Here is a 24,257-nt window from a genome sequence, read left to right as displayed (position 1 = left end):
TGCGGCGGTCAGGCATTCCGGGCGGTGGTACGAGCGGCCAGCGGCCGGCGTACAGGAGAGGCGGGGGGGCGGAGCCCTAGCGTCCCACGTCAGACGCTCTCACGCATCCTTGGAGGAATGTGCCAATCTTACTGAGGCTTTGAGTCCAATATTAGGTATGTGAATAATAGCATTCTTCAGTAGAATTGCGGATGACAAACCGCCCCAAGTATATCCTTGTCCCCATAATCGTTACTTAAAGGGAACCTGTCACAAGTTTTATGCTGACCTGAGGGCAGCATAAACTGATGACGGATACCCTGAACAAAATGCTGGGTCACTTACTTGAACTGAACCAGTCGCTAGAATGTGAATCGAACCAATCAGAAATGGGATTGCATAAGAGACCACCCCTCTAATTCATACATAGATACATGTACCTTTACTAAAACTTCAAAATGACCCTTCACATCCACAGGACTAATGGGGGTGTATGCTCTTTGAATCTCCACTCCATTTACAAGACCCCTATGAAAATAAAAAACACAACAGTCAGGTTTTGTAATTGTGCTCTACAAGAACATGGGGGAAAGGTGGTGATGATTTTGTTTTATTGCTCTTCTGGTAACATCAATTTATGAATACATTACTTATGATATCCTATGAAACTGTCCCACAACTTTAATGAAGCACAGCCTTAGGCTACTTTCACACTAGCGTTCGTCGGTCCGCTCGTGAGTTCCGTTTGAAGGAGCTCACGAGCGGACCCGAACGCCTCCGTCCAGCCCTGATGCAGTCTGAATGGATGCGGATCCGCTCAGACTGCATCAGTCTGGCGGCGTTCAGCCTCCGCTCCGCTCGCCTCCGCACGGACAGGCGGACAGCTGAACGCTGCTTGCAGCGTTCGGGTGTCCGCCTGGCCGTGCGGATCCGTTCAGACTTACAATGTAAGTCAATGGGAACGGATCCGCTTGAAGATGTCACCATATGGCTCAATCTTCAAGCGGATCCGTCCCCCATTGACTTTACATTGAAAGTCTGAACGGATCCGCGCAGGCTACTTGCGCACTTGCGAATTTTTTTAAAGTTATTAATGCAGACGGATCCGTACTGAACGATGCCTCCGTCTGCATTAACATGATCGGATCCGTTCAGAACGGATCCGATCAAGCGCAAGTGTGAAAGTAGCCTTAAACTGTTAGGAGGTAGGTCTCTTGACAGGCTTGTTGACGGTTTCCTCTTGGCGACCCTATAGGCTATTAATGTCGGTCAAGACTCTGGTTTGTGTGACACATCCCTAATGACCAAAAATATATTTTATCCCTTATGAAGGAGAGGATGGGAAAGACTGTCAGAGCTGAAAAACAGAGGATGACAGAAAAACCTGCCCATATTAAAGAGGTTTTCTCAAACAGATATTTATGGCATATCGATCAGACCCGCTCCTATCTCAAGAACAGGGCCCTGACATGAACTGAGAGCACATCTTGCATGCCCAGCACTATGTCAGCTATTTTCAGAAGACCTATAGCAGTGAATGGTGAAGTGGCCAGGCACGCATACCCAGTGTTCTCGCCATTCACTGCTATAGCTGATTGCATTCATTTCAAGGGGTTATCCTGGAAAAAATTATGATGACCTATCCTTAGGACAGGTCATCATTATCACATTGATGGGGGTCCGAGTCCCAGCACACCGACGATCAGCTGTTTCACAGAGCCACTGCCCTCACTGGAGCTCTGGTGAGTGAAGCACAGCGCCGTGAATAATAAAGTGGCTGTGCTTGGTATTGCAGCTCAGCACCATTGACTTGAATGTTGCTGAGCTGCAACTAGACCACGTAGTCGATGTACGGCGACGTAAATGGCCTAGGAAGAGGCCGAGGCGTTCACGGAGCGCCCATCCTCTTCTGACAGCTGATCAGAGGGGGTCCCAGGTGTTGGACGCCCACAGATCAATATCTATTCCCGGATAACCCCTTTAATTTTAGAATAACATCCACACCTCCTGCAGAGTTATCGGCTGCAGAATTGAATTACCCCTATTCCCCTGGCACTGCATCAGATATTCTGAGCCCTTTGCTCTCTGCACTAAACACTTCTGCCCTCTGCTCTGAGCGGCAGCTGTAGTGTTCCCCTGATTAGACACTAAAGTTGGAGAAGTGTTCAAATATGAAGGGCACTTTTGATTGCAATGTCGGGGGGATTAAAGGTTGGATGTCAGCGCTGCATATGTGTACTGTCAGCGACTACAAAAGCCCATCTTTCAATCTGGTAAATGCTAGGTCAGACACAGGATACCTTACTACGAGGTGCTGGCCCAACTTCAGTCCTAAACTCACTCCAGATGGGAGCTGAAATCTGTAGCGACCGGTGTCCTCTGTCTCACGATCCACGGAGCACAGCGTAAACTCGGTGAATGTCTCCGAACTCAGCAGCACATCATCGTGGTTCTGCGGAGGAGAATGACAGGTTATAAGGCTAGGTTCACACAGTACGTTTTATGTCCTATGTTTATCCTATAGGTTAGGAAAAAAAGGATGCAAAAGGGTGGGTACAGCATGCTTTTCCATCCTGCAGGTTCCAGCAAAAAAACCTCTATGGGGGTAATTTACTATTCTGAAATATGCCTATAGTAGGTGTATTTCAGGCACAGATTGCGTTGCAGAGATTAGTTGCGCCTCAATCTGCGACTTTTCCCCTCTCGCGCCAGGTCTAAAAATGTAGGCTTGGCGTGTAAGGGGATGGCCAAGCCGGCCCGCCCCAACATCATTTTCTACGCCTGTTTTAGGCTTAGAAAATGGTCTAAATGTAAGCCAGCAAGGAAGCCAACTTACATTTAGACTGGCGCCTGTTGCGCCCAAGTTATGAAGAGGCCAGCACCTCTTCATAACTTCAGTGGATCCACCGCCAGATAGAGGGTTTATTAAGACTGGCGTCTAAAACGCTGGTCTTAATAAATGACCCCCTTTTTTTTTTTTACAATCCGTAAATTGGGCGTCCAAGGTTTGGGTTATCCGAGAATCCCGTTATGGATTCCGCTACCACAGACCATAATAGAATTCTATGACTGTATGCACTAGCATAGACTTCTATTATGATGGAATGCAATACGGAATGCCTCTTATCGGCTTCCGTGGTGCATACCGTCATAGAATTCCATTATGGTCTGTGGTAGCGGAATCCATAACGGGATTCTCCGAAAACCCAAACCTTGGACGCCGAACTTAAAACACAAGTTCGCTCTCAGTAAGACAAAACTACATAAGACAAAAACGTGATGTGAACACAACCTAACACAAATAGTGGTCTCATTGAGAGCAATGATCAGTGCCTATCCTGCTGTACCATGAGGACTGAACACCACAAGTAGACAACCACCATCATCATCATCTCAATGGGATTTCCCGATATGTTGAAATATCTTCAACTGCAAAAATTACAGCGACCTCCCCATCCAGCTGTTTGCATAGACACATCGCTGAGGTTCACTTAATAAAACTCTGCTTTTGTTTTGTTGATCTGAGGCTCTGTTCCCGAGTTATGATACATTTTCATAATATGCAAATTTTTCCTTCAGTGCAATGAGGGCGTCACCATAGTGGCCAGCCCCTCCCTCGCTGTTTTGATTGACAGAGCCAGGTAATAGAAAGACAGTGAGGGAGGGGCTGGCCACAGAATGGAGCGAAGCTTGGGTGCCACAGGAGCAATGCTGACACCCTTATCGCACCAAAGGCCTAATTTGCCTATCAAGAAAAAGCCTCGGATCAACAAACGAAAAGCAGCGTTTTAATCAGGTGAATGGCAGCTATACAGTTGGATAGGGAGGTCCCTGGTGACAGATTCCCTTTAAAGTCTGGTGGCCATGCTGGGTTTTATTCAAATGAAAAAGAACCTAGCTGCAGTACCCGACACGGCCACTTCACTTTGAATGGAGCTGTGCTGCTACACTGACAGGGAAGATCTGATAAGGGGGAAGGGGTCCCAGGTGTTGGACCCTCACCGATCAGAAAGGTCTTCAATACTGGGAAAACTCTTTTTTTTTTTATAAATTCTTTATTTTCAAGATTTTTTCATCAAAAATGAACAAACAATGGTCAATTGACCAGAGATTATAGGTATACAGTAAGAATGTCACAGATCATAGACACATCATTTAACAGATGGAAGACGCGCTATCTCTAGTCCATGTCCAGTAACTCATGGCGCGGGAGAGCCCCCGTCTCCTGAGTGGCATCAAAAGCTATGAGATGTTTTACAAAATAAAGCATGACACTTCAGGGAAGACAATGGCTACCTAGAATATATACCATTTATGTATAACACAGAGAAAAAGAAGAAAGATAAAAGAGAGAAAGAAGGGGAGGAAGAGAGAAAAGAGGAAAGGAGAAAGGAAAGAAGAGAGGGGAGGGGGGGGGGGGGGAGACAGGTTGAGCTGCCTCGACTCTCATTGCAACTAAAATATGGGATGGCGAGGTATGTCTGAGAGGTAAGTCCGAGAAAAGGTAACCGCCAGGTTGCGTAATGCCATCTACGCCTAGTAGCTTCATGGGGTTGCATATATGTTACTCATCACTACGTCCCGATCCACAGCCTCCAGGGGCACCAAGTTTTCAAGGCTACTTTCACACTCGCGTTTTTGCTGGATCCGGCAGGGATCAGTAAAAACGCTTCCGTTACTGATAATACAACCGTCTGCATCCGTTATGAATGGATCCGGTTGAATTATCTTTAACATAGCCAAGACAGATCCGTCATTAACTCCATTGAAAGTCAATAGGGGATGGATCCGTTTTCTATTGTGTCAGAGAAAACGGATCCGTCCCCATTGACTTGCATTGGGGGTCATGACGGATACGTCTTGATCAGTTTCCCAGGACGGAAAGCAAAAGACAACATGTTGCGGTTTGCTCTCTGGTCTGGGAACGCAGCTAAACGGAACGGAATGCATTTTGGAGCACTCCATTCTGTTCAGTTTTGTCCCCATTGACAATGAATAGGGACAAAACTGAAGCAGTTTTTTTCCAGTATTGAGCCCCTATGACGGATCTCAATACCGGAAAACTTAAACGCTAGTGTGAAAGTAGCCTAACCATCCCACTGCGTTATAGCTGAGCCATAGAAAACCTCTTAGAATGTCTGTTGACTGTTTCTAATGACAACCAGAAGAATTGTAATTGCAGCCCTGGAGTATTAGGCTACATGCACACGACCGTATGTGTTTTGCAGTCTGCAAAAAAAAAAAAAAAAAAAAAGGACGACATCCATATGCAATCCATTTTTTTTTTGCGGATCCATTGTGTAACAATGCCTAAAACAGACAAGAATAGGACATGTTCTATTTTTTTTTTTGCGGGGCTACGGAACAGACATACTGATGCAGACAGCACACGATGAATAGGTCCGCATCCTATCCGCAAAAAAAAATAATGAAAGGACACGGAAACAAACAACGTTCGTGTGCACGTAGCCGAATGCAGATGAAGGTTCTGGTCCAGGATGTATCTAATGCAATTTATTTAGAAAATGACTAAACAGTGAATTACTTTGACTTTGATCTTTTGTAGGAGGCCGGGGTCGTCTCTTTCCTTCGCTTTCTCCCACAATTCCAGCTCAGCCTGATAGAGGTCATATATGCAGGGGGTGCAGCCGCTCCCGCAGCACTGAGCAGGCGTTGGTTCCGCCGGTCTCAGCGACAGCCAGTCATTTCTACTCTTGTTCATAACCTGTAGGGAAAAGCACAGGGATTTCTGATCTTCGGTGCAAACTCTGCGGTAAATATAGTGTCCAAATGTGACCTTGGGGGCTGTGAGTAGGGAGAGGAGGTGTATAGCCATGCAAGGATCAATCTCCTCAAGCATTCTGCTATGTATCACATCATCTGACCATTTGGTAGACCTCCATGCTATGCCTTTAAAATTGTCCCATATCCCTATGAAGCACCTGATCAGAGTGGGTGGGACCCCCACTGACCAGGAGAACGGGGGTCCTGTGTCCCCTGTATAGACTGCCGCTCCATAGAACAGCGCTTGGTAGTCCCATAGAGATGAATGCAGCTGCAGTGTGCATGTTCAACTCAATTCATACCAAGGATGGGTTGAAAGACCCCCGTTCTTGTGATAGGTGGGGGTACCACTGGTCCGATCCAAACAGATCAGACACTTGTCGCTAGGGTTGAGTGAACACTTGGAAGTTCGGGTTCGCCTGAAATTCACTGCAAAGTTTGGGACCCGATCCCCATTGAAGTCAATGGGGACCTGAACTTTGGGCCACTAAGGCCTCATGCACACGGCCGCACTTTTGGTGGCTTGGGTGCGGACCCATTCACTTCAATGGGGCCACAAAAGATGCGGACAGCACTCCGTGTGCTGTCCGCATCCGTTGCTCCGTTCCGTGGCCCCGCCCCCAAACAATAACATGTCCTATTCTTGTCCGCGCTTTGCAGACAAGAATAGGCAGTTATATTAAAGGCTGTCCGTGCCGTTCCGCAAACCAGCTAGTCCTAGAGCTGCTACGAGATTTCGCCCATTATCGCACACCACCAGGCCGGGCTTGAGGCTCACTGGAACCAACCACTCATCGGTCTGTTGTTCCAAGCCCGTCCACAGCTCCTGCGCGGTGTGGGGTTTTTCCCCCAAACAGATGAGTTTCAAAACTGCCTGCTGTCGTTTACCTCTGGCTGTGCTGAAGTTGGTGGTGAAGGTGCTACGCTGACCGGTTGAGGAGGCGGAAGCAGAGTAGGAGGATACAGGAGGCAACGAGAAATGTCCTGCAATCCTCGGTGGCGGAAGGACATGCGTCAAACTGCTATCCGCCTCAGGCCCAACCGCCACTGCATTTACCCAGTGTGCAGTTAGGGAGATATAATGTCCCTGCCCGTGCTTACTGGTCCACATATTGGTGGTTATGTGGCCCTTGCCACAGATGGCATTGCACAGTGCACACCTAATTTTGTCCGCCGCTTGGTTGTGCACGGCGGGGGTGGCTTCCCTGAAAAAGTAGTGGCGGCTGGGAACCACGTACTGTGGGACAGCCACCGCCAGAGGTTTTTAAAAAAAAGTCTGTCTCCACCAGATGGAATGACAGCATTTCAAAGGCAATGAAATGCTGCCATTCAGGGCCAGGGATCGCGGGTGGAAAGAGACCTTTCTTGGTTTTTCAGGTGTCTACTCCACTGCAGTTTGTGCTTTGCATTTAGATGCCTGGTCATGCAGGTTGTGCTCAGGTTTAGAACATTTATGCCTCGCCTAAGGTCTGATTGCACAGCGTGCAAACCACTCGTGTCTTGTCGTCAGCACATTGTCTGAAGAACTGCCACGCCAGGGAACTCCTTGTAGCTGGCTTTGGTGTGCTCGGTCCCTTGCTGCGGTGGGCAGTAGCAGGCGTACTGTCTAGAGGACAGCCGCTCCGCTTTTGCACCCTGCTCTCTCTTCTGCTGTGCTTGTGGCTCTGTGCGACCACCACCTCTTACTCCGAACTGCACAGATCACTCGCATGACCTTGATTCCATGTGGGGTTTAGGACCTCATCGTCCTCCACATCATCCTTCACCCAGTATTCACCCCTGCCCTCCTTGTCGGTCTGCACACTGCAGAAAGCCACAGCAGTTGGCACTTGTGTTTCGTCATCATCCGAGACATGCTGCGGTGGTCCTCCCATGAAGCATAAGTGGTTGGGCATCGGTGCACTCAATCTCCTCCACTTCTGGGGCAGGGCTAAGTGGGATTTTTTCATCAAAAAGCAGAAGAGACTGCTGCATGACTTGGGGCTCAGACTGATTTGCAAGGGCCTGTACTTATTCTGGCCTCACCATTCATAGAGCTGCATTAGGCCCGACCAAATACCACTGAAGGTTCTGTCACCTATTTGCACCTGAGGAAGGTGCTTCACTTGTGCGTGTAGCTGGCACAGATCGACCACGTCCTCTCCCTGCAACAGGAGCTCCACGACCGGGGCCACGTCCCTTATTTGACGCTCTCCTCATTCTTTGAGATCACCCACTGAACCAACAGCCGGATATATCATTTTCCCTGTCACGTGTGCAATGCAGGTGTAACTCACACAATGAATGGGTATGTGACGTGCACCTAACTAACAGACGGATTAACTATTATATTTGTGTGTCAGGGGTAAAAAGTACAATGTTGCATTGCACCCACAAAAAAAAAAATCGCTGTAGGTCACCCACAGAATTAACAGCCAGATTTATGATGATCTTTCTGTCAGGGGAGCAAAGATGGTGTATTGCACCCACAAAAAAATAAAAATAAATAAATAAATCCCACTAACACTGTCCCTCACTTCCGCTGCCTGCTTTCTGTCCCTGCACTACTGAGAGCTGATGGGCGGTGCTACACGTGATCCAGCTTATATAGAGGCTGGGTCACATGATGCACCGGCCAATCACAGCCGTGCCATTAGTAGGCATGGCTGTGATGACGTCTAAGGGCACACAGCTTAAAAGCTTGTTGATTGGCTGACCTGCAGTCTTTCAACAAGCATTATTAAATGCCCGAACACCGAACTTGAACTTTTCAGTAAAAGGTCGGGTTCGCTTAACACCACTTGTCACCTATCTTCTGGAGTTAAGTTTAAATCTTGGCACAACATCCTTTAAAGGGGTTGTCCGGGATTTTGATATTATTGGTCTATCCTCAGGGTAGGTCATCAATAGCTGATCAGTGGGGGTCCGATTCCCGCCACCCCCCGACGATCAGCTGTTTTAAGAGGTGACGCTGCTCCGCTGAGTGCTGCAGCTCCCTCACAGTTTAACAAGCACAGCGCCGTCCAAAGTATAGTGGCTGTGCTTGGTATTGCAGCCCAGTCCCATTCACTTGAAATGACCTAGTCTTAGTGCTAAGGATTAGGGATGAGCGAATCGACTTCAGGTGAAACATCCGAAGTTGATTTGCATAAAACTTTGTTCCAATCTTGTACGGAACCGGGAGCTCTGTACAGTATTAGAATGTATTGGCTCTGATGAGCCGAAGTTATTGCTTCGCGAAGTCTCGCAAGACTTCGGGTAATAACTTCATAAATTAATTTGCACTGTAAAAAAAACATTTCCCGAACTCGGGTTCGGTTCTAAGTGGTACCTTGTGAAGGAGCCCAGCACCGCGCCGCATCCTCCGAATCTCCTCCTTGCTCCCCAACGTCACAAATATAGAGCGCCGTAATCTTGCGATGCGCGAGCTAGCGCATGTGCAGTTCATTCCTTGAGGCTGATGCCAGCATAGCAAAGGAACACTATGCCGACACTGCGCATGCGCTAGCTCATTGCGAGATTACGGTGCACTTGCTTTGTGACGGCGGGGAGCAAGGAGGAGATTCGAAGGATGCGGGGCGGTGCTGGGCTCCTTCATGCTGGACTCATCTCAGGGTCAGGACGCATCTAATTTTCATTTACATATAAAATCGTTTTTTTGACACAATAAAAGCACACAGAGCTATGGGGACTGGATATTGCGGATGGGCTAGCGGCGATCTAGCAGCCCATGTCCTCAGCTCTATACACAAATCGGTGACAGGTTCCCTTTAATTTTTACAAGGATTTTGCAGCCTCTTTGGAAAATGAGGGAGCGAGGTTTATCAAAGCTGGCTTAGTGGCCCTTAGCGACCAATCAGATGGAGCCTTTCATTTTCCACAGGAGCGCTAAAAAATGAAAGGTAGAATCTGATTGGTTGCTATGTTTCCTTCACACCAGTTACGATAGATGTCCCCCAGTGCTCTCAGCTGATACTGGGCCCCGCACTGTACTCACACCGGATACAGCCCGCTCCTCCTCAGACAGGACGCTACCCGGCATCCGTAGCGCGCCAAGATGGCGGCCTCCATGCTCACCCGCTCCGTGTCAGCGGCCGGTCTGCCCGGTGCCCGGAGAAGCGGCCTCCGATGTCTCAGCGTCAGCGCCGCCCGCAGTAAGAGGCAGGAGCAGCAGCCCCAGCAGAGGAAGGAGCCGCTGGAGATCCCGGGCCTGGAGCGGATCACCTACGCCGACCGCGGTTACCATGTGCCATGGCTGGCCCGGCCGCAGCTCCCGGATTTCACCATGAACTGGAACCCGCAGTATTACCGCTCCCCGCCCGCCCAGGAGATGGCGCTGTACAAGGAGCAGCCCTCCTACGTCTTCAACCCCAAGTGCCGCCTGCTGGGAGGTATGGAGGGGGCCCCGGCAGAGGTCACTGTGCCCTGTAGGGAGGGTGACTGGTGGAGCCATATACCTGACCAGTTGTAAAACCACTACTCCCAGCAAGCACAGATGCTGTTCTGGAAGCCCCCATAGAAGTTAGTGGTGCATGCTGGGAGTTGTAGTTTCACAGCAGCTGAAGTGGCGGAGGTCGCTGACCCCAAATTAACGTGAATTGTCTATATGGCCATGCGAGCCCCGACCAAACAGGACGGCGGTACTGGTCTGCGCTGACCGTCTCATCTGAATGCTGACCAGAGTTTTTTGCGTCCGTTAAGCCACAGAATTCACTCTCGTTAATTACCAGTGTCGCCAAAAGGGCGAAGAGGATTAGTCGGCTGGACAGGGCCGTAAGGTGGGTCACATCTGTACTTGGCGCGTGACCCCCCCCCTACTGATGGTCACTGCCGGAGACAACAAAATTGACCGAAGTACTTCCTGCAGCGAGCGTGTACTTCCTACAGCGTGCCATCATGGCTGAAAAGGGTTAATGATGTCATAAAGCGTTTTTCCGAGACGTTAATACTGATGACCTGTCCCCTGGATCAGGTCTAATCTGTGAGGGTCCGACACCCGGGACCCCCGCCGATCAGCTGTTTGAGAAGGCAGCAGCGCTTGCAGTAGCATTGGCAGCCTTCTCTCAGCATAGCCTAAGTCATGTGACATCGCCTTTATCGGTCACGTGACCTAGGCACAGCTCAGCCCCATAGAAGTGAATGCGATACCAGGGATCAGCAACCTTCGGCACTCCATAGAAGAGAATGCGGCAGTTTGGGAGTTGTAATTTCAGAACATGCCGGAGGTTGCTGATCCCTGCACTATACAATGGGTGGCGCTGTACTCCATTTATCAGAAATCTCCCCCCCCCGTGTTTTAGATCATTGTTGGGTATGAATGTCTGCTCTTCTCACCCTGAGCTCAGGTGATGTAGAAGATACCGAGGAGTCACATCTTCTGTCCGTCTCTGTGTCCAGGTGTAAAGCAGGCGCTGTGGCTGACCAAGTCCAAGTTAATTGAAGGATTACCCGAGAGGATAGCCAACCTGTGCTACGACCCGGCCTACACATTCCCCAATCACGAGGAACGGGTGCACAATGCTATTTCCAGCGCCTGCCTATGGAGCACCACTGGTGAAATACAAGAGAGGGAGGAGTACTGGTGAGTGAGTGGGGGGGCTGAGCTGCGATGGCGGAATGTCGTGCGGCCCGTCCAGTGTCGGATTTTCTGTCACATCATTGACTATCATTAGATGCAGTGTTGCCGTGTAGCCCCCCCCCAGCCTGATAGACACTGGTTGTCTACATGAGACCACCCCTTTAACGAGACCTCAGAAAATGTTAAGACAGCGGGCATCATTAAAGGAGTTTTCCAAGAGGTTTAAAAAAACATTGGTAGAGGGCTGTCTAAAATTAAGAGAAAAAAAATAAGTCTTCTTTTAAAGTGTCCTGCCGCTCCGTGAAGAAGCCACATCCATCGTTCACATGACCACTGCTGCCAATTATTATGTGCATGAACATCAGGTGACTGCAGAGGCCAGTGATTTGCAGCAGCGTTCGCATGGATGATGGACGTGACAAACGCCACAAGAGAGGAGCGGTGGGACAATTACAAAGGTAAGGTGTTTTTCTTTTGTATTTATATTTCAGCCAGCTGAAAACCCCTTTAAAGGGGTTGTTCACCCCAGGAGACCTTTTCTATAGTCCCCACAACGTGGCCAGACCTGCGGTGGTAATCATACTTACCAGATCCCCAACGCTCGGTTCTGGCTGTATCACTGCCCTGCCGGCTCTGGGTCTCCCACGTCAGCATCGGGTTTTTTTTCGCCGGGTCACGTGTCACGCATGCATCATGTCACAGGGTCATGTGATGCTTGCGTGACACGTGACTGCTGTGGCCAGTTGGCTGCAGTGGTCATGTGAACCAATGTCAAAGTAGATTTGTGATGCTGGGAGACCCAGGACCTGCAGACGGAGCCAGAATCCAGCTGTGGGGATCAGGTAAGTATGATTACCACCAGGTCCCCAGGGGTGAGTAACCCCTTTAAAGCCAGTGCTCACATTTTGTATCTCAAAGTAACTTTCTCATGACCTTACATTATTTTTACTAGACTATAACATTATATTACTTGAGTTGCTGTCTAGAGAATGCTCCCCGAGCAGCCTTCACAGTTATGTAGGCTTCAGAGCTGAAATCTCCCTTTATTCTTTGCTGGCGAAAAGTAGATTATCCCTATACGAAATATAAAATGGTTTAAGTGTAGCCCGGGCCTATACTTCTCCTTCCTGCAGGATCCACTTCTAGATAAAAAAGTGTGTGAACCCACCCTTAAAGGGGGTTGTCCAGGATTTTGATATTGATGGCCTCTTCTAGTATAGGTCTTTATTAGATTGGTGGGGGTCTGGCACCCTGTGATAAGCGGTTTCATTGTAGCACCGGAGCCAGAACTACACGGCTGTGCCGATTGTGTAGTGGACAGAGCTGGTTACCGGGGTGGACTGGAGCAGCTCTGCAAAAAAAAAAACAGCTCCATCCAGTAGACAAAGCTACCGTGAAACAGCTGATCGGTGGGGATGCAGGCATTTGGACCCCCGTCAGTCATCTTAATGGCCATCAAAATCCTTGATGGCCCCTTTTAAGAAGTAGAACATTTTTAATATTACTCTCTCTGGTCTGTAGTCCGAAGCTGCTGCAAGGCCTCCTTCACTTGTGCCGAACACAGACCTGCGCTTATCCTTCACTTTCCCAGAGGACGTTTATGGAGAATTGGAAATTGGCAACTTCTTGGCATAAAGGTAAGCGCCATGTATAGTAGTTATCCACACGACGCACAGACACATACAAATCAATGGGGCCGTGCACAGCACATTCTGGTTTTTCTAAATAATCTGTCTCCCTAAACTATAATCCTCTAAAGTTTAACCCCTTGTGTGTGTGGTAGGTGGATTGCACATGACTGTACCATGGTCCCCACGCTTTCTTCTATGGAAATAACGGGTTTAGTAAAGATGGATGTATAGTTTTTATGGGAAAATATTCATTAGAATTTGTAATTCATCCATTTAAATTTCTGCTCTGGAGTCAGTCCCATCAGTGATTGACAGCTCTCTCTGTATACACAGTCATAGAGGGAAGGCTGTCAGTCTGTGTAATACAGGACGGGTGCTCCAGAGTGAGAAGTGCTTTTTGTAGCCATTCTCCACTCTGAGGTGAGGGTCCTGAACAGATGACTCCCCTCTACTAACTCCGAATACCCCAACTGGATTTATAAAAATAGGTTCTGAAAACCTCCTTTAATACATAATCTGTTAAATTGCGCAGCCTGGCTGTATGTCTTCACTTGCCTGATTTGGTTTAGGTGTTGTTTCACCCAGGTGTGTGTGTGTGTGTATATATTTTATTTTTTCAATTTTGCAGACTCTACTATTTACCATGTGAGAGGGACTAATGGTTTACTGATGAGCGCCAAGACCCCGCTAGAAACCATGGCTTTCTCCAGTGAAATCCAAGCCACTGAGCAGCACGTCCTGGATTCCCTCTATCCGCTGTCTCCAGCTATTGATCTACAAGAACTCAATGTGTATGAGGAAAAAAATGATATAGGTATGTCCACTCATCAGCTTTAAAGGGGTTGTCCAGCCCCTAATATTGATGACCCATCCTCAGGCTAGATCATCAATATGTGATCGACGGGGTAGGACACCCGCTTCCTCTTACATCACACTACGCGTCGTCTCCAATGGAGCGGTGGTGTAGTGTAATTGCAGGCACTTGAATGGAGCGGGCGCGCCTGTATCACACCGCACTTCCGAAACGAAGTGCGGTGTGATGAAGAGGAAGCGGTGCTCACATGGAGCGCTGCCTCCTCTTCGAACAGCTGATCGGTGGGGCGCCTGACCCCCTGACAATCAGATATTGATAACCTATCCTGAGGATAGGTCATCAATATTAGGGGCTGGACAACCCCTTTAAGCAAGTTGTGTTTTTTTTTTTTTTTGGGTGGGGGTAGGGTTGCTGGATTTTGACACTAAAATGACAGGTTCATTTTAAAGGGGTTGACCACCTTTGGACAGACCTGCAAAGAGAATCATACTTCCTTTCTCCGAGCCATGTGTTTTGGCTACATCACTCCCCTGCAGTCAACATCTGCCTTGACACAGCTGCAGCCATTCCGATGACCTGCTCTCGTTGCGTCATATCAATTTGTCACTAGGGGGCAGGTCCCTGCTGCGGCCAGCAATTGGTGGCAGCAATGTCAAAGCGGATGTTGACCGTGGGGTACAAGATCAAGGCGTCCGGGAGCTAAAGAGCCTGGACCCAGCAGCGGAAAGCAGGTATGCTTTCACTTTCCAGGTCTGCCCAGGAGTCTTTGTCAAGAAAAACAAACCCAAAAGGTGCGGATTTATCTTTGAAATGTTAATGATGGTTTTCTGAATAATTATTTCACAACTCTCCTGCAGGTTTTAAGGAGGGGTTTCCGTATTCTCACCCGCACACTGTATACCTCACTGAACCGTGTGACAACAAAGCAAAATGCCTTCCAGACCAGCTGAGGGCTAAAATGATTATGATCGCCTTTGGGGGTGCTGTAGCCAAAGCCAAGATCCTCTTTGGGGTAAGTCCCTCATTGCATTTTCAGGATTGTGCCTTCCTCTTGCCATGTCTATACTGTGCCATGTGTATTTGGGACGCAGGTTATTGGCATATTATGGACGCCCTACTGTTTCTGCATCTAGCTTTTCCCAGAATGCATGTGCACTACTGCGCCTTCATGTAAAGCTGAAGGGCTTGTCCGTATACCAGACATGTACAGTAACAGTTCTGCTTTTCCCCCAGGAGGATGTCAAGACTTTGCCTCAACCGATTGTAGTACAGAGCGTGGGCACTGATGGGCAGTTGTTCCATTTCATGGTGCTGCAGCTGAACACATTGGATTTCAGCACTAATGATGGCATTAAGAACATTGTCTGGATGGATGGAGACCAAGCACTGTACGACACGGTAGCAGTTAAACCAAAAATTAGGAGTAAAGTGGTTTTGGTAAGTAGCCTGAATAGGGTTGGGAGCAGGAACGGAATGAGTATTGGAGACAGAGCGTGTTCTTCCATGTTCCTTATAATTTGGTAGTCCGGACATGATGCTTATTAGTGTCAGTTTAAAGGAACACACCAGACAAAACTGATGCCCATACATGACCCAGGGGTTTTATCTTTATTCTTTGAATCCCTGTAATATACCTCCCCGCTCAGGCCCTGCAGTTGGTATAGAAATTTTGTCTGGAGTATTCCTGTTAGGCCTCATGCACACGGCCGTTGTTTGGGTCCGCATCCGAGCCACCGTTTTGGCGGCTCGGATGCGGACCTATTCACTTCAATGGGGCCGCAAAAGATGCGAACAGCACTCCGTGTGCTGTCCACGTCCGTGGCTCCGCTAAAAAAAAATATAACATGTCCTATTCTTGTCCAAGCTTTGCTGACGAGAATAGGCATTTATATTGACGGCCGCCTGTTCCGTTCCACAAATTGTGGAAGGCACACGGGCGGCTTCCGTTTTTTTGCGGATCGGCGGATTGCGGACCGCAAACAACGGAATGGTCATGTGCATGAGGCCTTAATTCAAGAGGTTATCCCATGAAAATGATATCGCCTATCTACAGATCTAACTGCAGGCACTGCTTGTGATCACAAGGACGAGTTGTCCACTGCTCCTTTCACTTCTTTTGGGCTGAAGTAGACAGGGCTCCGTCAGTGCCATAGACTGTGAAAGGAGTGGTCCGCCGACATGTGCACTACCGCCCCTTTCAGAGAGGGGATTTGGGGTACCCTTGTTCTCTGGACTGCAGGTCCCAGAGTTTGGACCCCTCATGATCTGTTATCATCTATCCTGTGAAAAGCTGATAATTTTCATGGAATAAGCCCTTTAAACTGGTTTCAGGCTCTCAGCGCAGCACCCGTCGTATAGCATTATATTGATTTATGATGCTATGTAACCCTTACAAGTTCTGGAATGTACCGGATAATGCTGACAGCCTTAGGTTAGTGTTATCCAATAGATTCCAGAACTGTAAGGGTTACATAGCATCTTAAATCAATATAATGCTGTGAGTCCGGAGCGTCTGAAAGGGGTTGTCCAGAAATAGAAAACCATGGCTGCTGTCCACAGCTTGGCTTCATTGACTCTAATACAGCTGAGATTAAATACAACCCATGGACTAGGTGTGGTGATGTTTCTGAAAGAAAGCAGCCATGTTGTTCTAAGGGCACGTTTTTTGCGTTTCGTATACGGAACCATTCCAGTGGTTCCACCAAAAAAACGGAATGCACTTCTTATGCCTTCCGTTTCTGTTTTTCCGTTCCGTTGAAAGATGGCACATGTCCTATTATTGCCCGCAAATCACGTTCCGTGGCTCTATTCAAGTCAATGGGTCCTGCAAAAAAAAAAACGGAACCCATACGGAATGTACTCTGTATATTTTCCGTTTTTGTGGAACCTTCTATTGAAAATGTTATGCCCAATTTTTTCTATGTAATTACTGTATATGCCATACAGGAATGGAACCGGAAAAACACTACTGAAAAAATAAACAGATCGGAGAAAAACGGCCCGCAAAACACTGAAAAAGACAGTCGTGTGAACGAGCCCTAAGCCTATACACCCCTTTAAGGCAAAACCTTCATGACTGACATAGCGTTAAAATGTTGGATATAATTCATGAGTGCTGCCTGTAGGTGAGGGTTGTTGTCCATTGAACGGCCACCTGCACACGTTGTAGAATACGTGCAGTTTAGTACAGTACCAGCAAAGTGTATGCGACTGCATGTGCAAGGTGGCAGTTTTTTTTCCTGTGCGGAAATTGACCGGCCGTATGGATTTCCCAATCTGCAGAATGTCAATTGCGTTTAGGGTTTTAGCTGCAGATTTCATCCTTTTCCAGTGAAGGATGAGATCTGCTGTAAAACTGCATCAAATCCACACCAAAAACATAAATCTGCACGGAATATCACGCAGATCTTATGTGAGTTCACCCACCCAGGCAGCCTAAGGCCCTGTTCACAGGAGCAAGTTCCACACATTGGAATTGCAGTTTGTGTGTGTCAGCAGGAGCACCCATCCCGACCTCCCAAGCACTGCTGGGGTCGCACTGCATTATATTGATTTATGATGCTATGTAACCCTTAGGGAGGTCTGCAATGTATTGGATAACACTGACATAATGCAGTCAGTGTTACACAATACATTCCAGAACTGTAAGGCCCCTTTCACCCGGGCAAGTATTGCACCCGCACTGAATCCTGACCCATTCATTTCAATGGGGGTGGGTGTGTACATGAGCAATGTTTTTCCCCGCATCACTTGTGCGTTGCGTGAAAATCGCAGCATGTTCTAGATTCTGCATTTTTCACGCATCGCAGGCCCCATAGAAATAAATGGGGCTGTGTGAAAAAATTTTCACGCATGGTTGCTAGGAGATGATAGGGATGAGCAACCCCATTAAAGTATAATCACTATTATTTTCCCTTAGGCCTCATGCACATGACCGGATGAGCAACCCCAGACCCCATTAAAGTAAATTCACAGTATTTCCCCCCCCCCCCCCCCCCCCTTCTAACATGGTTAATAAGGGGAAATAATAGCATTCTTAATACAGAATGCTTACTAAAATGTCGATTGAGGGGTTAAAAAAAATTAAAAAAAATTAACTCTCCTCATGCACTTGATCGCGCAGCTGGTATCGTCTTCTTCCTGCAGGACCTGCGCTGACGTAATCGTGTGAAAGAGGCCTAAGGTTATATAGCATCATAAGTCAACATAATTCTACGCGACCCCAGCAGGGCTGGGAGGTCAGGACAGGTGCTCTCGCTGACATGCTGCGAGGCCAATTCGTGTGAAAGGATCCCAACGGTGGCTGCCCCTGGTGTGGAAAATCTGCGCTATTTTTCCCCATTTATGGTGCAGATTTGATGCAAATTATCTGAAGATCCTCACCCTTCTATTGAAAAGGGGTAAAATCCACCAAAGAAAAAAAAAGTTTACATGCTGCAGTTTTTGTGCACAAAATCGGTGTGGGAAAACGTGTGTACTTGGCACAGTGTACAACTGCCCTTAGGGTTAAAGGGGTTCTGCAGTTTTAACCTGAAAGGCTTGGAACAGAATCAGTTCGGAAAATGTTTTTTTTACAGTACAAATTAGATTTTGCGAAGCAATAACTTCAGCTCATCTGAGCCAATACTGACAGGGGCTCCTGCGCCGTACATTATTGGAACAAAGTTTTAATGAGAATAGACTTCGGATGTGAAGTTGATTTGCTCATCCCTAGCCTGAATGTCCAGGCAACTTTTGGTGATTTTGTGCACGTGGTGGTTAAGTGACTAAGGCCTCTTTCACACTTGCGTTGTCCGGATCCGGCGTGTACTCCACTTGCCGGAATTACACGCCGGATCCGGAAAAACGCAAGTGTACTGAAAGCATTTGAAGACGGATCCGTCTTCAAAATGCTTTCAGTGTTACTATGGCACCCAGGACGCTATTAAAGTCCTGGTTGCCATAGTAGGAGCGGGGGAGCGGTATACTTACCATCCGTGCGGCTCCCGGGGCGCTCCAGAATGACGTCAGAGCGCCGCATGGCTGACGTGCCATGCGATCACGTCATCCATGCGCCTGGGGCGCCCTGACGTCACTCTGGAGCGCCCCGGGAGCCGCACGGACGGTAAGTATGCTGCTCCCCAGCTCCACTTTACCATGGCTGCCAGGGCTTTAGCGTCCCGGCAGCCATGGTAACCACTCTAAAAAAAAGCTAAACGTCGGATCCGGCAATGCGCCGAAACGACGTTTAGCTTAAGTCCGGATCAATGGGCATTCATTCCGGATCCTGCCAGTCTTCAGTTTTTTTTGGGCCGGAGCAAAAAGCGCAGCATGCTGCGGTATTTTCTCCGGCCAAAAAAACGTTCCGTTCCGGAACTGAAGACATCCTGATGCATCCTGAACGGATTTCTCTCCATTCAGAATGCATTAGGATAATCCTGATCAGGATTCTTCCGGCATAGAGCCCCGACGACGGAACTCTATGCCGGAAGACAATAACGCAGGTGTGAAAGAGCCCTTACTATTAATTACCAAAATAATTTTTGTGTCACTTTTTAGCAGGTTTTATTTTTTTTCTTTTTAGGTTTAATTTGCTAATTCTTCAAGTAAATATATATATATATATTTTTTTTAAACTATAGCTTTTTATTTCTTAAATATTAACTGACAAATTAATTATTGCAATGGGTTCCCTATTTTGTGACAATTTATTTTCTCGTGCTTTTTTCCATTGGGGGACACAGACCATGGGTATAGCTTAGAGGTATTAGTAGGAGGGACACTATGCAAATGAAAGAGCTCCTCCTCCTCGGGCTATACCCCCAGACTCCACCAGGAGGAACTCAGTCTTTGCTTAGTGTCTGGTGAAGGAGGTTGACACTCTCTGATTCTACTCCTTTTTGTTATTTTTATTCTAGATGGGGACACAGGTCGGCATGGCGCCTTCCTGGTCCCCCGTGGAGTGCCCGCCGCCGTCTTTGGGACGTTGCCTGGCTGCCTCCATTTCCCCCCAAGAAGATAAGTGGATCCGGGCTCGACCTGTTAGCTCCGGCATCCCACCAGCTGCTGGGACGCCTGCTGCCTACCCTCCTCCAGAGCACTGTTCTCCTGGATTGGAGTCAGAAGTCTGAAGAGGCGCATCCCTGCTGGTCTGGACATCGAGGGAGCATGCTGAGCAGATAAGTGTTGCCCAATCCCTCCCCCTCCCTCTGTGTCTATTTGTCTGTGGCTACCTGGGTGAACTTGAAGAAGGATCCTGATGGGGCACTTTCTTCATTTTGGCACTGGAGTACTGGCATCTCTTCCCCCTTAAACTGTGGGCTTCAGCGCTTCTCTCGTCGGGCCTTGGCTGCTGCGCTCCCTCAGCGCCCGCCGGCAGGCCGCTCCTCCACGTGGTGTTTGTTTAAATCACGCGCGCGCTTATTTTCGCGCATATTTTCGCGCGCGCGCTTATTTTTCGCGCGCTTTTTTCGCGCCATAATGACGCTTTCGGGGAGGCGGAGCCTCGGCATGCCGCTCTGACTCTCCTTACACCGGAGACTCTGTTTGCTCATGGCCGTGCAGCTCCTCATCACTCTACTCCGTTTTGTGCCAGGCAAGCTGGTAGCTCAGTGGTACTGCTGCTGCTGCTGCTGCCCCATGTCCAGGCTTTCTGAGTTCAAAGCCCCTTTCAGCCTTCAAAAATTGTTTATATTATTCTAGATGGGGACACAGGTCGGCATGGCGCCTTCCTGGTCCCCCGTGGAATGCCCGCTGCCGTCCTTGGACGCTGCCTCCATTGCCCCCCAAAGAAGACAAGTGGATCCGGGCTCGACCTGCAGCTCCGGTATCCCACCAGCTACTGGGTCTCCTGCTGCCACCCTCCACCAGAACACTGCACTCCTGGACAAGGAGTCAGAAGCCTGATGAGGTGCATCCCTGCTGGTCCTGGAGTCGAGGGAGAAGTTCTGCAGGAGAAGTTCTGCAGGAGCAGATAAGTATTACCTGCATCCCTGCCTTACCCCCCTCCTCCACCCCTCCTCCACATCCCTGGGGGCCTGCGGTCCCCGCTTGGGCATCTGCCATGTCCAGCGCGGCCGCTAAATTGGTCTTAGTCGCCAAGGCAACCATGTCCTTTAATCCTGTGGCGCTAACGACTCCATCTCTCTCAGTGGTCCCCACAGTGGGTGACTGACTACGAAGAGGCAGCGTGAGCGGCAGCATCCCACCTCGGATGTCTCCGTCTCTCCACCCCCCTCACCTCGCCGGTGGCGCTTGCGGACTGCTCTTCCCCCTCCCTAGGGAGAGTAATCCGAAGGAGAATTATCCGGCTCGGACGAGCCAGGTCCTTTTTGGACTATAGGGCATTTTCAAATCCTGTGACGCCAACCACCTCTCTAAGTGGTTTTCCACAGAAGACGCCCGACTACTAACAGGGAGCGTGAGCAGCAGCATCCCTCCTCGGATGGCTCTGGGGCATTCCTTTGCTGCCCTATCGGGACGATATCCGGATAGAGGCCCCCCTCTCTACCGCAGACCACGGACAGCGTCCGGATCACTGTTCAGACCCTGGAACGGTTCGGCTGGCTGGTAACTTTCCCAAACTCCTGCCTCTTCCCGTCCCAGAGGCTCTCCTTCCGGAGGGTGATTTTGGACACCTCGGCTGCCTAAGTATTCTACCAGCCTTCAAGTCCTCCCAGGTCCAGGGGGCAGTGTCGCATCTGCTGCGCTCCCCGTGCCTCTCCATTCGGGAATACTTGCAGGTCCTGGGTCTTATGGTAGCCTCTTTCGAGGCCTTCCATATGCCCAGTTTCACACTCGCCTGGCGCAACAGGAGATCCTTTACCTTTCAGCGGGTTCGGGCAGCTCTCCCTTGGTGGCTGTTCCCAAAGAACCTGAGGTCGGGGAGTTCCTTTCTCGCATTCTCCTGGACGATCGCCGCCACCGATGCCAGCATCCTGGGTTGGGGGGGGCGTTTTCCAGTCTCGCACGGTTCAAGGAATTTGGTCGGCGGCAGAGTCTCGCCTTCCAATCAACTTTCTGGAACTGAGGGCGATTTTTTCCGCTCTCTCTCTCCTATTGGACCTCTCTCCTTGCGGGCCTCCCAGTGCGGGTTCAAACGGGCAATGCCGCTGCCGTGGCCTATATCGACCATCAGGGCGGGACCCGCAGCCGGATGGTGATGCAGGAGGTGAAGAGAATTCTGACGTGGGCGGAGACGCACGTTCCGGTGTTGTCAGCAGTTTGCATTCCAGGAGTGGACAACTGGACAGCGGACTTTCTAAGCCACAACACGGTGGATCCAAGCGGGTGGTCTCTGCATCCAGAAGGGTTCGAGGAAATCTGCCACAGATGGGACCGTCCGGATGTGGACTTAATGGCGTCCGGGTTCAACAACAAGATCCCAGTGGTCCTGGCTCGCGCCCGAGATCCGGAGGCGTACGGATGGATGCGCAGGTGTCTCCGTGGCAGGACTTCAGCCTCCTCTGTTTTCCTCTCCTACCAAAGGGTCTACGCCAGTTCGAGGCGGAAGGGACTCCGACCGTTCTCATCACCCCAGAGTGGCCTCGCCGCGCGTGGTTTTTTCGGACGTGGCTCGGTTGCTGGCGGACGCCCCATGGCCTCTTCCCGACGGACAGGACCTACTGTCTCAGGGCCCGTTCTGCCACCGGAATTTGCGGTCTCTTCGTTTACCGGCGTGACTGTTGAAACCGCCATCCTGATAAAGATGGGGTTCTCGGATTCAGTGGTTAGGACCATGATCAGTCCGGGGAAGTCTTCTTCCTCCCGGATTTACTATCGTACCTGGATGGCCTTCCTATCCTTTTTTGAGGGTTCGGGGTTCCCTCCCCTTCGGTTTTCCATCTTGATGGTACTGTCTTTTCTTCAGTCTGGGCTTGTGCAGGGACTGTCGCTTAGTTCCCTGTAAGGTCAGGTTTCGGCGCGGGCCGTCAGAGGTCCCTTGCTCTTAAGGGTCCGGTGGTGACCTTTCTTCGGGGGTGGTGCATTCGGTTCCCCGTATGTTCCCCCTTTGTCTCCTTGGGATCTCAATTTGGTTCTGCGCGCTCTGCAGTCGGCCCCCTTCGAGCCTTTGAGGAGGGTCTCTCTGACTGTTCTCATCTGGACTTCCTTGTGACCATAGCTTCTGATACAGCTACATAGCGTAGTGATTAAAGTTCTGGGCTATTATGCAGTGGCTGTGAGTTCACGTCCCATCACGAGCTTTTAAGTCAGACTGGTGTCGGAGCTGGCCGCTCTTTCCTGTCAGGAGACTTTCTGGTTTTCCACCAGGATTAAGTTGTGCTCCGTCCAGTCCCCTTCTTTTTGCCCAGGGTGGTCTCTCCCTTCCGCCTTGATGAGGATCTTGTCCTGCCTTCCTTTTGTCCTTCTCCGGCTAACCCCAAGGAATGCACTCTGCATTCCCTGGATGTTGTACGGGTCCTGGAGGTGTGTCTCGCGGCTACTGCTTCCGTCCGCCGTTCTTGGCGCTCTGGATCTGCTTGGCTATTTCCGCGGCTTGTCACGCTTGTGGTGGAGTTCCCCTGGCTAGAATTGCCGTTCTCTCCATTGGGGCGGAGGGGGCTTCCTGGGCAAGACGCAGTCGTGCCTCTGCGTCTCAGCTGTGTACGGCGGCCACCTGGTCGTCCTTGCATACCTTTTGCAAATTTTTGTCAGTTGCATTCACTGGCTTCGGCTGATGCGGCTTTGGCCGCAGGGTTTTGCAGGCTGTGGTTCCTGTTTGACCGTTGGGGCGTTCCTCCTGGCGGTGCTGGTATTTTTTCCCACCCCATGGACTGCTTTTGGACGTCCCATGGTCTGTGTCCCCCAATGGAAAAAAGCATGAGAAAAGGAGATTTTTGTGAAACTCACCTGTAAAATCTTTTTCTCGTCTTTTCCATTGGGGGACACAGCTCCCACCCATTATTCCTGTTGCAGGAGGGGTCTTTAGTTCAGTTTTTCTGTTTCTGGTTGGACCTTATGGCTTGGTCCGATGGTTTCCATGATTTTTTCTTGCTCCTTCTCCTACTGCTTGTGCAACGCCTGAGTTCCTCCTGGTGGAGTCTGGGGGTATAGCCCGAGGAGGAGGAGCTCTTTCATTTGCATAGTGTCCCTCCTACTAATACCTCTAAGCTATACCCATGGTCTGTGTCCCCCAATGGAAAAGACGAGAAAAAGATTTTACAGGTGAGTTTCACAAAAATCTCCTTTTTACATATGTCCCTCAGTGTTTTGCTGTGTCTCCCAGCCAGGACCCGACCTGCTCCTGCTAGATTGTAGGAGCTTTAGATTAAAGCGCTGTCTAAACACATATATGTTCAGATAGGACTTGGGAAGGGGTTAACTGATTATCTATCCTCTTGGTAGATCAGCATCTGATGTGTGGGGGTCTGACACCTGGGACCCCCTTCAATTAGCTGTTTGAAAACATGCACTTTGTTTCTTTCCAGGTACCTGCTGGCATCGCTGGTTTCAAGCCAGAAACCTTTATGAAATTTTGGGCAATGTACCTGAATGGAGCAGTCTAAGTTACTAG

At 49.4% G+C, this 24,257-nt stretch overlaps 2 protein-coding genes across 4 annotated transcripts in view; one reads left to right on the top strand and one right to left on the bottom strand.

The window, feature by feature from the left end:
• The window catches only part of LOC122943423 (NADH-cytochrome b5 reductase-like), a 22,875-nt gene extending 12,925 nt beyond the window's left edge, over nt 1-9,950 (bottom strand). For 2 of the 3 annotated variants that reach the window (XM_044301148.1, XM_044301150.1), the window contains exons 1-4: nt 9,740-9,870; nt 5,525-5,704; nt 2,280-2,431; nt 420-507 (exon numbers count right to left, since the gene is read on the bottom strand). In XM_044301148.1, the coding sequence (XP_044157083.1) occupies nt 420-507; nt 2,280-2,431; nt 5,525-5,704; nt 9,740-9,784 (465 nt within the window). In that variant the 5' untranslated portion in view covers nt 9,785-9,870. Of the gene's footprint in view, nt 1-419; nt 508-2,279; nt 2,432-5,524; nt 5,705-9,739 lie in introns of all 3 variants that reach the window. The other variant, XM_044301151.1, reaches the window with a different exon arrangement.
• Nucleotides 9,751-24,257, top strand: MRPL37 (mitochondrial ribosomal protein L37). Its single transcript, XM_044301147.1, has 7 exons — nt 9,751-10,133; nt 11,140-11,323; nt 12,842-12,957; nt 13,580-13,765; nt 14,623-14,777; nt 14,999-15,202; nt 24,172-24,257. The coding sequence occupies exons 1-7, from the start codon at nt 9,800-9,802 to the stop codon at nt 24,247-24,249; spliced, it is 1,257 nt and encodes a 418-aa protein (XP_044157082.1). The 5' UTR covers nt 9,751-9,799; the 3' UTR covers nt 24,250-24,257.

The sequence above is a fragment of the Bufo gargarizans genome, chromosome 7 (genome assembly GCF_014858855.1).
Source record: "Bufo gargarizans isolate SCDJY-AF-19 chromosome 7, ASM1485885v1, whole genome shotgun sequence".
Classification (NCBI taxonomy): Eukaryota; Metazoa; Chordata; class Amphibia; order Anura; family Bufonidae; genus Bufo; species Bufo gargarizans.
Note: the sequence above shows the minus strand (reverse complement) of the source record. Positions and strands in the feature narration are given on the sequence as shown.

Bases quoted from the DNA above. Each gene is read 5' to 3' on its own strand.
- MRPL37 (XM_044301147.1), top strand. From the start codon at position 9,800: ATGGCGGCCTCCATGCTCACCCGCTCCGTGTCAGCGGCCGGTCTGCCC. The intron at 11,324-12,841 runs GTGAGTGAGTGG...TCTGGTCTGTAG, and splicing joins CAAGAGAGGGAGGAGTACTG to TCCGAAGCTGCTGCAAGGCC. The intron at 13,766-14,622 runs GTATGTCCACTC...ACTCTCCTGCAG, and splicing joins TGAGGAAAAAAATGATATAG to GTTTTAAGGAGGGGTTTCCG.